We start from the raw sequence: 17,162 nt of genomic DNA, 5'->3' as shown, positions 1-17,162 counted from the left end.
GATCCATGGGGCTAGAGACGGAGCAGAATATCCGCACGTGGGCCGGTGGGAGGGAGGCCGGCCGCACTGGAGGATCGTGGGGCCCAGATAAAAACCCTGGTGGGCTGGGCCTACCTCCGGTGGGCCTATTCTATTCACCACGTGTCCTTTCGACCATGATTTTTTTCCCCGAAGATGATTGGACCATGACTTGGCTTCATGAAAAATTCCCAATGTTTGGACCATGACTTGGCTTCATGAAAAAATCTCATTGTTTCCGAAAAAACAAGAATTTGATTAGTTTTTCTGCTTTGAAAACGAGAATTTGATTAGTTTTCCATGTGAAAACAACCTGATGGTTTTAAAACTGACCAAGATCATTTAAACACGCAGCACATGTGTGTTCATCCAATTTTCAACAATTAATCCATGCGGTAGCCAGTATGTATGTATGTGCATCAAATCTACAATCAACGGAACCAGCTCCGGTACAGAGTATGCAACAGAACTTGAACAGAGATTAAAATCGATCCGGCCGGCACCAACAATCTCACACGCGATTTTTACAGTTTCACGAACAAAGGCCACAGAGCAGCGGAGGAGGATCAGAAATTGCTTCCATGAAGAAGAAGAAGAGATGATGCGCGATCACGGCGTCTCGTGGTCAGTCCTGGCCTCCTGATCCGCCGGCCGATCTGCCCGGAGATCCGGCGACGGAGAAGCCTCCTCCACGACGGACGGCAGGCTGGGCTCCCACGACCTTACCGCCCGCATCCTGCAGGGCGGCGGCGCGGGGGCCAGCCGTGGCAGCTCCTTCCTCTGCTTCTTCCTCCTCCTCTTCTTCTTCTTATCTATCTCGCCGGCGCTCCGCCCCTCTTGCTCGACGGCGATGCCGCGCGCCACCATCCTCTTAAACTGCCACTCCGCCCACCGCTCCCTGTCCACGAAGTAATCCCTGGCGCAGCACCCGGGCACCGCCCCCGTCTCCTCCTCCGACTCCGAGATCTCAATCTCAGCGGACGACGTCTCGTATTCCTCATCTTCGTCTTCGTCGTCGTCGTCGAAGGCGCCGACGGAGCTCTCGGGGATGGCGCGCTGGAGCTTGCGGATGGTGGACTCGGGGAGGAGGAAGAATTTCTGGCCGGGGAACAGCGGCTCCAGCGGGCGCACCATGGCGCCGTGCGGGTTGCGGAACACGTCCGGGTGCGCCAGGCAGAGCCCCGGCGGGTGGTTCTGGATCACCGCGCGCGCGAGGACCACGCCCGTGTACACCTCCACCACCCCGCTCCACAGCACCACCCGCACCACCGCCGGTGCCGACGAGGAAGACGACGACGCCGCCGGCCCCGCCGGCGTCCAGGAAGACGATGAGGAGGAGGTGGCGAGAAGCTCTATGGAGGACGCGCAGTAGTACCCGTCCGCCGCCCGCCTTCGTCTCCCTGCGGCGGCGGCGGCGGCCTTGTCGTCCTGCTTGAGGCGCTTCTGCTTGCCGCCGCGGAGCGCGCGGCGGATGAACTTGCCTAGGGAGAGGGACATGCAGCTGCTGCTGCTGCTGCTACTACCCCCATCGCCGCCGCCGCCGCCGTGTGACATGGTTGGTTGCTAGAGATGGATCAGGTGGAGAGCTTTGCTGGGCCGGGTACATATACTGCTGTAACAGGCGGCACGGCAGCCATGACGTCGTCTGGGAGACTCGGATTTGTCAGCTTCTTCGATGATCCTCGGGGAAGAAAGACCCTTTTTCTATTCCCTTTCAATTCCTTGTCTTTTGCGTCGTCGGCGAGATCCGGCCGTCCGTCCGTCCTTCTCCTCCTCGTGATCCTCGCTCTTTTCTTGTTCTCTGGCCCTTGGAAGCATCACGCGGCCGCCGGGGCCACGTTTGTCCATCTGCTCCATCTCGCCGGGTCGTCCACGTCCATGGCGCCTTGTTTGATCCAACTAAAACTAAGCTTAACTAAAGCTTAGTTACTTCTTCGGGCGGCGCCAGCTTGGACCGTGCCGAACTGCCGATGCGTAACCACTCACTGACTCCGATCCGGCTTTCCAAATCCATTCCGTCCGATGAACTTTACAAATACTGCGTACTTTATTCGTTGGACGTGGATAACGTTGCTGAAGCAGAAATGCATTATTCGAGAGAGACGCTGACACGAGAGACTGCAAACAATGCTGGAAATTTGTGATTATATTTTACTGCATCTTTTTTCCAGGCTATGGATTATATCCGTAGCCACGGCAAAGCTATCCGGTCTGCTTAGGATTATCACGCCTCTGACAAGGAAGGTGCGTCTTAGTAGCCATCGACACTAGTCTGAAGCAGCTTCGTGGTCTCTGCTGGCAGCAAGCCAGTAACACGTCGTATTCATAATTTCATATATACAGGTGAGGTTCAGGGTTCAGCTCAGCCATGGCATGCACACTAGCATGCCTACCTACTCAATTGTAGTGCTGCCAAAAAATTACAGCTTTTCGGTCATGTAATCTCCATTTGAGACCAAGTTTCAGCTGAATGTTGAAACAGCGGCGAACTTTTCTGCGCTGTCGTTTCGCCTGGTTAGGGAACTGGGGTCTTCTGTCCAAACTCCAAACTCAGCTGCACGTCAGGCTCAAGGAACGCGGCCTAGAACTCTCTGTACCGCCTTCTTTACGCCTTCCTGGTCTAGGCTAGTTGTCAAATATACTTCTTGCACCTGCCAAGTTGTAAAAATGGTTATATATAACATAACCTACAGTTTGTGCAAACAGATGAAGTGAGGAGACAACAAGGTGGGAGGGACACATAAAAGCTTGTAATGTATGCATGGGCAATGGTTTCTGAACTCCAGAGGCAAACTTCCTTTGGCAGCTTGTACAATGCAATGCAGGCAGGCATATGTAGCTGTGCGTGTGGCATCTTTATTCTGGCATGACTATCGGTTTCTCATTCCATGACTTTGCATGCACAACTGTGTAAAGAGAGGCTTTGGTGGTGTTTACTCCAACGGATGACACTACTTACATCTTGGAAGACATATCAATAGTTAAATTGTTTAGGCGATGGTAATGCCAGCTATTGCGGACGTGGTTTAGGTGTTTATGGGCTGTAGCAGTTGTTTTGTTGACTAGGGACTGGAAACCAGACCAAATACTTGCAATCAGCCTGCATAATAAAACTGATTATAAGGAAACTAACCTGTCTCCCAGCTCGAGCAAGAAGCTTGAACTGGTTGTCTTTTGCTGGCACCTGCATAACGAGATCCAATACATTATCATGTTTGTCACATGCGAGCATCAGCTAGTAAAATCGGTGTGCATTAACACCATACACTAGAAAGCCAAAGCTCCAAATCTTGTGAAACCACACGTTTCTCCAGTGCCTGGCGCCCGAACCGTACATCTGTTATACTGTGTAGAAAATACAATAAATCAACATATGGCGATTGCAGTAGAACCTGCTACACATGGATTATGTACTACAGTCATGCCAAAAGATGCATTGCTCTTAACGTGATACTACGACAACAGAAAACTGGGTACTAGACACGCAAACAGAAACCATACCCATCCTCTTGTAATAGTTCGTTACATATACCCTCAAGTCCCGGAAGAAGTTCAACTTCGGCAGGAGATGACGTGATTTGAGCATCAGGTGATAGATCAGGTTCCTATAAAACAAGATTATTGCACGAGTCCACTTTTACAAGAACAAAGCTAATAAGTAACAAGACACCACTGAGACACTGTTTATTTAACAACTAACCAAAGGAATAATTTTGTCCAATGTCTCCAGCAGAGGATCTTCCTCCAATTGTCTGATTGATAAAGCTATCCTTGACTTCTCCCTGTTTGTGTAGGAAATATAAATGCCAGATTATTCAACATGATTTTCTGATTCAAGATAATTATGCCCAGTATTTCCTGATATCCCTTATTGGCAACAAAGAAATGCTTGGCTGAAAGAGTTCAAGAAATTGTATTCATCTAACCCTCAGAATCTGTGTGCGCACTATAATTGCGAAAGCATTAACTTGATATTCCTGATGCGAAAAGCATGCTCTTATAATTTCTTGCATCCATAAATGCCGATACATATAGTAAGTCATTACTACAAACCAACTAGGTATGCACTCGAGTGCATATGATTTTTCTAACAATTTCCATGAAAAAATACATACTAATTTTGGTTGATAGGTTCCAGTAAATATTCTGCACTATAGATTCAATGTCTGATTTACTAGATACTTCGATGACAAGCTGAAGTGGTCAAGTAGAAGATACTCACGCATCAATCTTCACTACTACGACCTTGACAGTGTCGCCTTCATTTAGAAAATCTTGGACGTCTTGGACAAGATCCCAAGAGACCTCGGAGATATGTACAAGACCAGTAAGATGATAATTTCCTGTTTGAGTGTAATTGTTACGAAATCCGTGATTACAGCAAACTTGACTAATGTTAATGCCAATATGTACCATCAGGAAATCGTAGGTGAACAAATGCACCATAGTGGAACACCGAACCAACAATCCCGTCATAGGTATCACCAATCTTGACTTGAGAAGAGTAAGCTGACCAACTGGCATCCTTCTCAGAGAATACAAGCTTCTTTTCTTCCTCATTCACTTCAGACACCTAGAGTAATTAGCAGCACAGAATGGAATACTTACATCTGGAGCTGATTCAGTCAAAATAGAGTATTAAAGCACAACTAAAACTGTCTGTGCAACAACTACAAACTAAGCATCTGTTCTTCTATGTGACATAGGCAGTAATCAGGAAGGCCATGTTACAGTTTTACCAGCATGTAACTGAAAAGATGCTAACAGTCAAACTTTTCGTCTATCATCCACTTCCATCACCTTATAACAGTAGCTACTGCAAATGTGTAATAGGAAGTAGCAACACAAAAAAGAAAAGGACTAAAACCTCAGTTACCTTGACAGAAATGGACGAGCCGACTAGGTCCTTTGTGATATCTTGAATAGGCCTTTTGGGATCTGCAAACCAAAGCAGGCACACAACATAACTTACTCCGGCTACAACCAGCTATTTCTTTTTTTTGCGAATTACAACCAGCTATTATTATGTCTGCGATCGTAATTGAATCGGGTCCAGGCGAACACAGATAGGAGACAATTTATATGGGGTGTACTACCTTTACACCAATGCGCGGGGCTGAGGAGAGGGTTGGGCACGAACCCCTGCAGGGAGTTGTACCTGAGGATCAGCCCACCGGTGTTGGCCCGCACCACGGGCAGCCTGAGGACCCTCCCCCGGTCCTTGTCCGCGCGCACAGCTTCCCAGTCCACCGCGAACTGCACGCACGATGAAGACGGTCAGCCTGGCGTGTGCTTGAGATACCCCCAAGCCGGCATTGCAGCAAACAGCGTGCGTGCGTGTACGCATCCCAGCGGCAGCAAGTATGCAAGCAACAAACAAAAGTGCGTGCCTGGGCTAGGCGCGCCTCATCGAACGCGGTGGAGGTGGAAGCTTCCTCGGGGCTGACGGCCGCGCCTGCGCCGGCGCTCTCGGCGGTCGCGGCGGCGGAGAGGTGGAGACGGCGGTGGCGGCGGCGGCGGCGGGGGAGACAGGTGACGGTGGTTTGGGAAGGAGCGCGGGTGGACGGGGAGGAGGCCGAGAGGGAGGGTGGCGAAGGCGGCGGCGGCTTGAGGGACGCGGCCAGCATTTCGTTTAGCCGCCGGTGAATGTGGTCAGAAACGAGTGGCCGTGGAGTCTGCGAGCGGGGGAGAAGAAACGCGCGACACACAAGACGAGCTCGAAGAGGAGGAAGCGTTGGCGTTCGATCCGTCGGGAGGGAAAGATGGACGGACGGATTTGGCTCGGCAAATCCCCATCCCGTGGTGCCCGCGCCCTCGCGCGTCCAAATCTAAATCCCCCCACAAATTTCGCTTTTATTACTCCGTATTGTTTTACTACTCGTATTTGCTAACATAAATAAATTACTCAACAGCAAGCGATGTGATTTGTTTGGATTTAAAACCACAGGTATTGCTTTCAATGCTCAGGAGCTTCAAAGAGATGCTATAAGCATGATTTTCTCGACGAAAAGTTTCCTCGGAATACTCGTACAACCAGATTTTGAAAGGCTATCAATCATCGTGTCCTTATTTTTTTCTAGGCAAACAATTTTAATGTTGTAATTCTACTGGACGAAAGGAGGTGGGAATAAGTAGAGCCCGTAGAAAAATTAAATGCATAATGCAGTATTTCCTCCATTCCTTTCAAATTAAGGCTTGAAATATTTTTCCCGCATACCAACGAGGTAAAAACGCTCTGGCTTTTGACTGATTTGCCCATGTTAATGACGCTCTCCCAACGGCCCCGAACTGCCCAGACGAAGGCGTTTTGCATGCTTAACCGCGTCGATCGATCGGTAGGACCGGCCGATGCGTGCAACACGCAAAATGGACCCCGTTTTCACTAAAAAGTTCATAATTAAACATAACTAATTTGAAATTTACATAATTAAACTACAAATTTAAAATAAACACTACTGCTGCTTGCTGCTAATCCAAATCAATGACCTTGCGCTCCGGAGTCCAGGCCTCTAGCGGCGGCGACACCACCAACCACGGAGACCGGGCCTCCTACGGCTCCACCTCCTCTTCCTTCATCGCCATAAGCGCCGGCGGCGGTGGCGGTGCTCTGGCACCTTCGTGGGGGAGCCATGAGATGTAGAGCGCCGCCCCGAGGTCTCGCTCCGACTCGACTCACAAGGTTTTGAGACTTGGAACTTGGGACAAAGTGGAAGGGGATGGGTCATGTGAGCTGGTTGCTCTAAAAAATCCTGCGGATGGAAAAAAGCGAGAGAAAGAAACATCATCGCTCAAGCATCCTAAACCATTAGAAACCTCACAACAATTCATAAACCACTGAGGAACAATCCATGAATCACAAAGAAACAAAACTAAAATATAGTTTGATGACATAACTCTGTTTAAGAGCCTAAATCTCCGCAACATAATCCTAAAAGAACAGATTTCTCAGTATTCTAACAGGGAAGAACATAAAATTTTACAAAATTTAGAATTGATGCCTAAACCTATAAATGAGTATTTTCTGCAAAGCATATGCAATAAACATTTACTAAAAAAAATCTTTCATTTGGATTCTCAACCATGATCAGGATAACATATCTTTCACAAGCATGAAAACCAGCCAGAAAAAGGCAAAACAAACCCTGCCAAAATTTGTACTGCCCACCTCCCAACCCTATAGCTCACTTTCTATACCTCTGATTTTTAGCTCTTTTTTTTCCTCCATCAAATACTATGAATGGCTTTATTCTGCATAATAAATTGTAGCACAATTTGACTATTATAGTTCTAGGAACCAAAAGGCAGGGAAATAGTTCCCCCTTCCTTGGTAGTATGTACTATACTACTATGAACCAATAAAATTTAATTGGTATCACCAAAAAACATGCGTAGCAGTTGCATTCATCAAAATGATGCCGCAGATTTTTCATTGGTGAGAAACTAAGACACGAAGCGGCAATAGTTAAGGAGGCTTTGCCACCGCTCACACCAGTCACCAGGAGATCGATAGAGCGGTGGACAATGTCCTCGAGGGTACTCAAGCTGCAAGTTACAGGAATCTCCAAGTGCCGCCGGCACATGTTCTGGGGCATGATGACCACATCTCAAAAGGCATGGCATTACCAGCAATGATTTTTGTTTTTGTTTGCAGGAACTGCCAGCAATGAGTTAGACATAAGTGTTACAAGAAACATAACTACAGGGGTATCACCAGAGGATGGGCTTACCATAGCTTAGATGTCATAAACAAATTTTCAGGCTTGACTTTGACTACACCCTCTTCAAATAGTTTCTTCAGAGCCAAACCTACCTAATTATGGAAAACCGTGTACCCAAGTTGTGGTTCTATGTAATTATCTCTTATTACCGGTATTAGTAGTGCATCAAACAAATGGACTAGCAAGCTCAAATGCTCTCTTAGTTTCAAAAAGGGCCAAAAAGATTTCTTATAAAGAAAAATAAAACCTCACATATAGACATTACTATGCCTCTGCAAATTCTCAAGATAAGATGTAAAGATTGTAGTCTACATATATATAGAAACAACAAGAACATGGAGCTCCAAAAATCTATGTTTTTTGAGGGATTTTTTTTTGCGGGAAAGGTCCAAAAATCTATCTTGAGCAGTATACGGACATCGAGCCCTTGACCGGAAATACCGAACGGCGCTCGACGCACGCTATCCCGGACGGTCCATGACGCTGTGGTTACCGAATTGTATAAAACCACTGCCCACTCGTACGAGTATAAAGGATGTATTTCAGTTTTAGTAACGGTCATTTGGTCCTGCAGAGCATGTAAACCGATGGCCCAGGTCGATATTGGTCCTCTTGTGCCAGCCTAGTTGTCAGTTGTTCATGCACCAGATAGAGAAGATCACATTTTGATTATGGATGACACGGACCGAAGCTCCTCTGTTCATGTGACAACATCCACCGACCACTTTTCAAATTTGACCGAAACAGCCCGAGGGTAAATCTTTTTTTTTGTCTACCTCACGATTTTTGCTAGAAATATTCCTGTTTTAATTCATACCGCCGGTGTCAGACCAAGACGGAATATGTACAAAAAAAAATATCATGATTTCGAAATTCTGATGGATTATAATCACTTTGGTCGTTTCCTTTCAAAAGTTTCGTACACCCCTAGTGCGCATGCATGCATCCTGGCAAACTGACCCCAGAAAACGTACGGGAAAAAAGTATTCGAATCCATCGGTATTTTTTGTATTATTAATTACCAACGCTCAAACATGGTTGTATTTATTCTTAAAAAACATTTAAATACATGTAATATTTCGACAACAATTTAAAATCGAGTGAACATATATATTCACCGCTGGTCCAGCAAACTCCTCCACATACGTCGGCACGATCCAGCACCTCGTTTCTGTTCTCGAGGCCCCCCAAGAAGCGTAGCCGTCCACATGATCCAGCCCAACAAGTTCCGTCCAACTTGTTCCAAAAACAAGTCAGACGCAAACTACTCGGCCGTGTTGGCCCAGTATATATATGAGGCAGGAAAGTACACCGACATCATGGCAACATGGGCCAAAAAAGATGAAATACTACGATTTTAACCAGCTTTCGACTAGTCTCGTGGGCTAAATGCGGAGCCGATGGTATTGGATTTGCTTGTTTCTGAACAAAGGAGTCTTTATTTGGCATGCTGTGATCAGCATTGACTAGACCTTTAATTTAGTACCCCATGATATCAAATTTATTACTCCTATTCCTTACCCCAATTTCCATACGCGCATACAAGCTAGATTGGCTTGAAATACATGTATAATAAGCAAGAGTAAATTATTTACATAGTTAGAGCATGCATTCCGCCGCCACGGGGGCGCGACCCGAGGCTAACTACACGAGCATGCCACCTACTAGACCTCAACTCCAGCGGCTCCGGCCTCTTCTCTGCTTGTTGGGATGTGCAGATGCCGGCGGTGCATGATGGCTGGGACAGAGCACAGCTTCTTCTTCTTCTTCCCCAATCGATTTGAGCTCTTGAATTAATTCTCAATCCATCCGAGTTGCATGCTCACGGGAAAAAGTAACGCTAGCGCTGCTGAGTGTCTGATCTTGGATTCGCTCGTTTGCTAGGGTTCTAGTGGAGAGGACATGGCGTTTCGATTTTCCTGTCGGGGAAGAGGAGGACATGCTGTCGCCCGCTGGAAATTAACAGGAAAGAGGAACCTTGTGTGCATTGCAGTGCAATCTCTGATTTATGTGTAATCTGATGCTATCAAAATCGCAGAAGTTACAGCTTGATTTTCTTTTCCTGCTGCAAACTGAATCTGAATGCACTGCACTTCAAGTACTCCCTCTAGTTCAAATCCGTGCCAACCTTTATGGGACGGAGGGAGTACTTATTTTCCAAAGTGAATGCTCTGCAAATTGATTTAGCGAAACCTTTTATTGTTGAATTTATGGAGAAAGTCAGCAAGTTATTGTTCGCTTGCTAGACCGAATTGGCTGCACCTTTTCATATGATGGGTTCACCGGCCATTCCCCTGTCAGACTTAGTATAAAATTCTACTGTACTATCCAAGCATCAAGTGGTTAAGTTGGTGGGGTAGTTTCAGTGAATTTCAACTTGAATAGCTAAAGAACTGAGACCATACTGCTGCTACATCTAATAGCTAGCCTTATATTACTTCAAGAAGATGTCAATGTTAACATTTCATGTATGCTATTAAATACACCAGCAGATTCTTATTCCGGGCTCCATTCTGTAACTGCACAGGGGCAGTGGCAGCAATTTAGAAGCTGAGGAAGAAGATGGTATTTTTCAACTTCATGGGTCTGGCCCAAGACAAGTGAAACCCCCAAAAAGGTCTATCAATACTTTACTTCCTCATGTCGGAAGCATAAAAAATTTCCAAGTTCTGAAAATTTGAAGTTTTTTACATCAGGAATGGATTTTCTGCAACTGTTCTTTTCGTGAACAATGTTGAAGGTATGCCAATAATTTTTTGCTTATTTTTACAAGGTTCTGCAATGGCCAAATCCTCCCAGTTTTTTTTAATGAACTAGTTATTGTGAACCTTGTGATTTGCCGATTGGACGGTTGAGATTTGCTGGCACCGATTCGATGACGATGGCGACACCAGATTACTGAATGAACTGAAGAATGAACACTAGTTCAGATAGGATCCTGACATTCCCGTGCTCGATCGTTCGCTTCGCTCCTGCCCAGTGCGCTATAAAATGAGAGAGCCAGGGTGGGGAGACCTTAAATTCGTGTGTCCGTACAGCTAAATTTCAGTACCCTCCTCTAAGCGTAGCTAAATTGCTGCTGATCATGGCTTCTTCCTCAAACAAGATGGCCGCCATCCTCGTCGTCTCCGTGCTGCTCATGGCAGCCTTTGCCGGGTCGTTGGGGAAGTAAATTAAGACTGCATGTTTGCGAGAATTGCTATTATGTTCATAAATCGTATCTTGACTTAATTTTTATCTCGGACAAAATGTCGTTTTGGTTATTATTATACGCATGCATATGCAAAGAATTGCTGTGTGGCGGAAGGCTACAAGGACGGGCTCTGTACGAATCCCATAAGTATTTGCGTCACTTGTTGAGCCAGCCATAAATTTGAATTTTATTAAGGTTGACTAATAAAAGATAAGATATATTCCTTGCACAAGGAGAATATAAGATGCATGAAGTGTGTCGTTCGTGCACACGTGTGTTTGGGTTGTTTTTCTGCTCGCCGATTTGGGGCTGCAAGTTGTAGGAATAATTTTGTGAAAGAATATGGTTTCGGAATTTATAAATTAACATGGTTGTATTTGGCTCGCACAATGCTTTTATGTCATATATTTATGTACTAATTTTGTTGGCGTGTTATAAGTGAAAAAAAAACATGCACAAAATCGTGCATTGGAGACTCTAAAAGAGGCAAACGCAACTTATATTTTAAAAAAGGGCTGGGTATTTGGGTCAGCGTCACATCACCCTGATTTACCCTCTTTTGTTTGCTGGATCTAGATTTATAACTCATGCTCAGGATAAGACGTACATATACATGTTTGCCAGAATTATTATGTTAGGAAATGTATCTCAACTTTTATCTTAACCAAAATCTTCTTTTTGGTTATTATATGTAGATGCCAAGAATTGCATCCATAGTCCACCAAGGGACCCGAGCTGCCCGAGTTTTGATGAATGTTTTATGAAGTGCCGAGCGGAAGGCTTCAAGGGCGGGATCTGTACAAGCCCCCTCTGCGCTTGCATCACTTGTTGAGCCATAAACTTGAAGTTTATTAAAGTTGACTAATAAGAATATGTATGAAGTCAACTGTGTTATTCGTATCCATGTCTCTAGTTTTCAATTTTGTACTTCCTTTCACTAAAACATAATGGAAATATAAAGTTTATATCAACCATAAGCATAAGATTAGAGGAAATGTGCGCAAAAAAATAAGAGTAGAGGAAGATAAGAGGAAAAAAAGAGTTAAGTACATAGATAGACAGAAATCGGAATGTTCACTACGGCCCTACGAAGAGTACCAAACCAACGTACACTTTGTCCTCTCGAAAGTATATTAGATCTGACTACCAAGGCTCGGTAGATTGAAAAATAGTACTTCCTTCGATCCAAATTCATTAGACAAAATGGTGTTTAAGTCTTAAAACTAAGGCCGGTCGAAGAACAAGGATAGTAATTGTTTTGGTTTTGTTGACGGTGGTCCCTTATTTCCAAAATAGAAAAAATATACATGGTCGTCATCTTAAAGCTTTGGCGATCAATCGGATGAAAGCATGGTTTCACATAACCATGCATTTTTTGTCATTGGTAACGAAGAATCACGCTTGTCACTAATTGTATTAAGGAAACACAACTTTTGAGTCTGGGCTTTCCAAATAACCCAAATATGACAGTTTAGCCCGTTTGACCGCGCTTCCGACATGTGGGTCCTACTCGTCAGATGCCTGATCGGTCCCGATTACCCATCCACTTCCTTTCATCCCCTGCCTACCCAACTCATTCAGGGTCCTTGCTGAGCGTCACCAGGATCCCTTGGCCCGCACCGCAAGTTCAAAACTGACGGGGCAGGTCATCGGTCAGGCCAACGTGGCAACTGACTGAACCGATCTGCCGCGACCAATCTTCTTCCCCCTCTCTATTTCCGATATGCCGCGGCAGCAGAGGCCTGTGCGGCCATGGCCAGCTCGAACTGCCGCACAGACACCGGCTCCGGCGATGTAGCGATGGCAGCGGCGGAGGACGACGTCGACACCCCCTGAGCAGCCTCGCCACGAGCGACAGCGGCTCCCCCTGCTGCTTGCTCACCTTCCCTGCCGCGCCACCTACGCAGCACGCACGCACCAGTAGTTAGCCCAAGTCAAGACCGACCGGACATCCAATCAATCTGGCGAGGCATTGTCAAACATACAAGACGGACCAATTAATCCGGCGAGGCGCCCAAATCAATCCCAAGGATCGATCCGACGAGGCGCCCAAATCGACCAATCAACCACCGAATCCAGTAACGAGAGGGTCGACGCGCTAGGTCCTCCTCTGTTTCTTCTTCCTCATGGGTTCTTCCAAGCGAGCACGGGGCGGGAGGCGACGGTCGGGCGGGCCGCCATGGCGAGGCGGCGCTGCGGCGCACGAGGAGAGGCGCGAGGGCTGTTGGATGCGCACATGGGCGAGGGCGGCGCGAGGCGCGGAGATGCTACGGCAGCTGCTGTCGGTGGAGGCCCGGCGGCGGCAGAGGAGAAGCTCCGTCGCGGAGGCGCTTCGGTGTGCGGAGACGTCCACGCCATGCGTCCTCATGCTCTCCCCTGCTCCGCAATGCTCTCGGCCTAGGGAGCTGGGTCGGAGGACATCCGGAGCGACAACGCGAGCGCGGACGGCGCTCCACCGGACGCGAGGAAGAAGACCCGCGAGACCGAGTCGTCGCACGACTATGAGCTTGTGCCGGAAGTGCACGCTGGACAACCGCGCTGGCAAGACATGCTGGACCAACAGTGGGCCATACCGTTCAGATTCAGGGTTAAGTAAATCCGGTGGTTTTTAGTAACAAAAACGTAGGTCCCAGCCTAAGACCGCAGTTCGACGAGAGCTGCTGCCAGGAACCCTATCTGCTGGAAGGAAATTTTCGATCACCAGCGGTTTCCCTCGTCTCTAACAGTCGATTTGGCGTTGAGAGACGGGAGGAACCACGGATCAACGTCTGGCATCTGATCTTGTGTTCTTTTGTTAGGTTTGTGTGTTCTTCACAGTATCATCTTGACGGTAGAGATGGTATCGTCTAGAAGATTGTTGTCGTGACTCCGTCCTCGTCTTGGTGCAAGCGTCACAGTTTACTCCATGAAGTCATTGTTTCTCGCAGTTCGTCTTTTATTGTTTTTGTTCTTTATCCTTGTCGTTGCTCATGTTTGCTTCGATTGTATCCATCTAACGTAATTTTTTTATGAATGAATAAAGTCAGATCGTTGTTTAAAGAAAATAACTAAAATGTAGGCCGGTACCAATATGAAATCCTAAACTGCAATGTGATGGTTTTTTTAATTTGCTCTGCTGGCACGTAACAGACATGCAAAAATAGGAGAACGATCGGCTAGGCTCGGCCGCTCCCGCTGGCCATCCAGCCTTCCGTTCCTCCAAATCAAGGTGTAGATCATTTTTTTCCGCAAACAAATGAGGAGAAAAACGCTCCGGTTTTTGACTGATTTGCCCATGTTAATAACGTCTCTCAACAGCCTCCGGACTGCTCGGACGAAGAGCTCCATGCGAACTGAAGAATAATTATTTCTCTCCATCGCGGGCGGTTTCTGTGAAGGGGCTGCGTGGCACTTGTTTCGGCAGTAACATTGGCCCGGAAGTGGAGTAACTTTTATTTTATGGGGCCCATCAGCCATGGCCGCAGACCTAGAGGAAAGTTAGGCGCATGCAAACTGTTCGCCTGTCTGCTGCGCCATGCCGGAGAAGATGCTTTGTACTCCGTCTAGGTCGGGCATCCTGGAGCGGGGCGGCACGGACGCACCAGGGAAAGGAGGGAAAGAGCACTAGCTGTCTGGTGGTGGACGGAGCCGTGTCCATGCATCCCGATCTGAGCAACCAAGCATATGCAATCTCGCCCGTATCGCTCTCGTGGTTTCTACCCTGTGGTCTATACAAATGAGCAAGACTTGCACAGCTTCCTCGCCCAACCAGCTCCGTAGCGTACCATTGAACGACGCTCGCTAATCCCCTAGAGAGCCTCTTCTCTGTCTACAACTCAAAGTCCATCTGTCTCTCGTGGAAGCGCTTAGAGTTCTGTTGTCATGGCTTCTGGCAACAACAACAATAAGAAAGTGGCCGCCATCCTCGTCGTGACCCTAGTGCTGATGGCGGTGGCGGCAGCAGTGGCAACAACAACAACAAGAAACACGCATTTTGTGCCATTGGTAACGAAGAATCACACTTGTCGCTAATTGTATCAACGAAACACAACGTTTGAGGCTGGACTTCCAAAATAACCCAAATCTGACAGTTTAGTCTGGTTGACCCGGTTTCCGACATGTCGGTCCCTCTCGTCAGATGCCTAATCCGACCCGATTACCCACCCACTCCCTTTCCTCCTTTCCTCTCCTGCCTACCCAACTCATTCGGGGTCCTGGCAGACTGTCACCACGATCCTCTTGGCCCGCACCGCAAGTTCCTCTCCAAGACTGCAAGAATTATTATGTTAGTAAATTATATCTTAACTTTAGTCTCTTTTTTTTGTTATAATACGCATGCAGATGCCAAGGCCAGCGACAAGAATTGCACCCAGCGCCCAGCAAAGGACCCGGGTTGCCCGAGCTTTGAGGACTGTTACCGGAAATGCGTGGCGGAAGGCTACAAGGGCGGGCTTTGTACAAGTCCTGTATGTATTTGCATCACTTGTTGAGCCAGCCATAAACTTCAAAGTTGACTAATAAAAAATAAGATATATCAAGTGTGTTATCCGTACCCATGTGTGTTTGCACATGTGGTCTATGTTTCTATTCTGTCTCCCGTTTATCTATGTAAACATAATGGAAAGAGTGAATTCCGTTTTTAAGCTCCAAGTTTCATTTTTTCGACAACTTTGACCATATTTAATGGAATTTCCTTCTTTTTAACCCATCTAGCAAAACTTGTGCCATTAGTGACCCTATTTAAGATTTTTGCCTAAATTTCTCCGTCCTGACAGGTGGTCCTCACTTTTCAAAGCCGACTTGGCAAGCCAAATCGGACACATATTCGTCAAGTGGTTTTGCCGGTAATGACCCTTGCCTCGCCTTGCCGGCATGATTCCTCTGCGACAAACGTCCTGACAACAAGGATTACACTCAGCGACAAACGTCCACGATCGAAATGTTAACTACGAGACAAAAAACTGTCCTGACAATACAGTCCTGTGAACAGTTATTAACCAGGTATATAGGTCCTCTATGGGACTAGAAAATATATTACTCTCTCCGCTTTATAATTCAAAGTAAAACCACGTCACGACAATAATTACGGAACGGACGAATAGATTTAAGTACCCACTGGCTACCGCGGCTCGGTCGTCTGAAAAATAGGAGTAATATCTCGCTTTTTTTAAAATAATACATTTATTTTCATCAATATTAAAAATAATACCGCAGTTTGAGAAATTTTTAAAAATAACACAAACCGAGAGGCAGTGGTCGGCTTGGCCCAAACCGACAGGAACTGGCCCAAGCCGACAGGCCTCTCTCGACCTCGGGCAGGCCGACCACAGGCTTTCGCTAAAAAAAGAAATCTCCTCGTCCCGTCGAGGCTGAGCGATTCCAGATCCAGTCCAGCGGGAGGAGCTTCTCGATGGCCATGGCCGCTGAGAGCTGCCTCCTGGAGTGCCTCGCCCGGGTCCCGCCGGCCTCCCACCCGCCGCTCCCCGCCGTGGCCATGGCCAACCTCCTCGCCTGCCACGCCGGTTCGCGCGGGGTTCTTCTCACACGCGCGCGCCGTCTTCCTGCCCCCGCGCTCCGTCTTCCTCGTCACCGGCCGCGGGGCCAACCTGCACGTGGACGCCGTCACTGGCGGCGGCTTCGCGCGCCGACGCTGTTCCCCGGGAAGAAGTTCGCGGCGGTGGCCGTGGACTGGCGGAGGGTCGGCGTGGACGGGCGCCGTGGAGGAGTACGAGCCGGCGGCGGCCGCCGGTCGTACGGTCGGAGCGCCTCCGGGCCGGCCGCCGTGCACCGTCTCCACGATGGGATCGCTCAGCCTCGACGGGACGAGGAGATTTCTTTTTTTGAGCGGACGGCCTGTGGTCGGCCTGGCCTGCCCGAGGCCGAGAGACCGAGGCTGTGTTATTTTTTGAAAATTTCATAGACTGCTATAAACGTATTATTTTAAAAAATAGCTAATATCTCCGTCGACCCATCCTCCTCCTCTAACTCCCGCTGGTAGCTAGTAGTTTTGTATGGTTACTTTTTGTTGATCTTCTACCGGCCGATTTGGGGCTACAAGCTCTAGGAATCCTGGGTGAAATTGTTTCTCAGGACCGTGGAGCTGCTGCTCCACCTGCATGCAACCGTCCGATCCGCTCTTGGGGATACGGACACCGATGCTACACGTAAAAGAAAGAAAAAGAAAAGGACACCGGCACGTGTGCGATCTGATCGAACTTAACGTGGATGCATAGTGGGCTTCTCCTCCGATCTTG

The 17,162-nt window shown here is 47.6% G+C and overlaps 2 protein-coding genes across 2 annotated transcripts; both read right to left on the bottom strand.

Annotated features, from left to right (window-relative positions):
• Positions 1-378: 378 nt before the first annotated feature.
• LOC100833833 lies at positions 379-2,143 on the bottom strand. Its single transcript, XM_010236484.3, has one exon. It carries the CDS (start codon positions 1,570-1,572, stop codon positions 628-630), a length of 945 nt encoding a protein of 314 aa, XP_010234786.1. The 5' UTR covers positions 1,573-2,143; the 3' UTR covers positions 379-627.
• Positions 2,144-2,291: 148 nt separating this feature from the next.
• LOC100833526 (30S ribosomal protein S1) lies at positions 2,292-5,699 on the bottom strand. Its single transcript, XM_010236433.3, has 10 exons — positions 5,409-5,699; positions 5,115-5,274; positions 4,895-4,956; positions 4,432-4,591; positions 4,241-4,361; positions 3,719-3,800; positions 3,520-3,623; positions 3,285-3,363; positions 3,152-3,202; positions 2,292-2,669 (listed from the first exon to the last, which is right to left on the bottom strand). Exons 1-10 carry the CDS (start codon positions 5,643-5,645, stop codon positions 2,586-2,588), a joined length of 1,140 nt encoding a protein of 379 aa, XP_010234735.1. The 5' UTR covers positions 5,646-5,699; the 3' UTR covers positions 2,292-2,585.
• Positions 5,700-17,162: the final 11,463 nt, after the last annotated feature.

Source organism: Brachypodium distachyon, chromosome 1 (genome assembly GCF_000005505.3).
Source record: "Brachypodium distachyon strain Bd21 chromosome 1, Brachypodium_distachyon_v3.0, whole genome shotgun sequence".
Classification (NCBI taxonomy): Eukaryota; Viridiplantae; Streptophyta; class Magnoliopsida; order Poales; family Poaceae; genus Brachypodium; species Brachypodium distachyon.
This window is presented reverse-complemented; position numbering and strand designations above follow the sequence as displayed.

Excerpts from the sequence above, each read along its gene's own strand:
- LOC100833526 (XM_010236433.3), bottom strand. The coding sequence starts at position 5,645 with ATGCTGGCCGCGTCCCTCAAGCCGCCGCCGCCTTCGCCACCCTCCCTC. Across the intron at positions 5,275-5,408 it reads ATGAGGCGCGCCTAGCCCAG|TTCGCGGTGGACTGGGAAGC; the intron begins GCACGCACTTTT and ends TCGTGCGTGCAG. Across the intron at positions 4,362-4,431 it reads TCACCTACGATTTCCTGATG|GAAATTATCATCTTACTGGT; the intron begins GTACATATTGGC and ends ACACTCAAACAG.
- LOC100833833 (XM_010236484.3), bottom strand. The coding sequence starts at position 1,572 with ATGTCACACGGCGGCGGCGGCGGCGATGGGGGTAGTAGCAGCAGCAGC.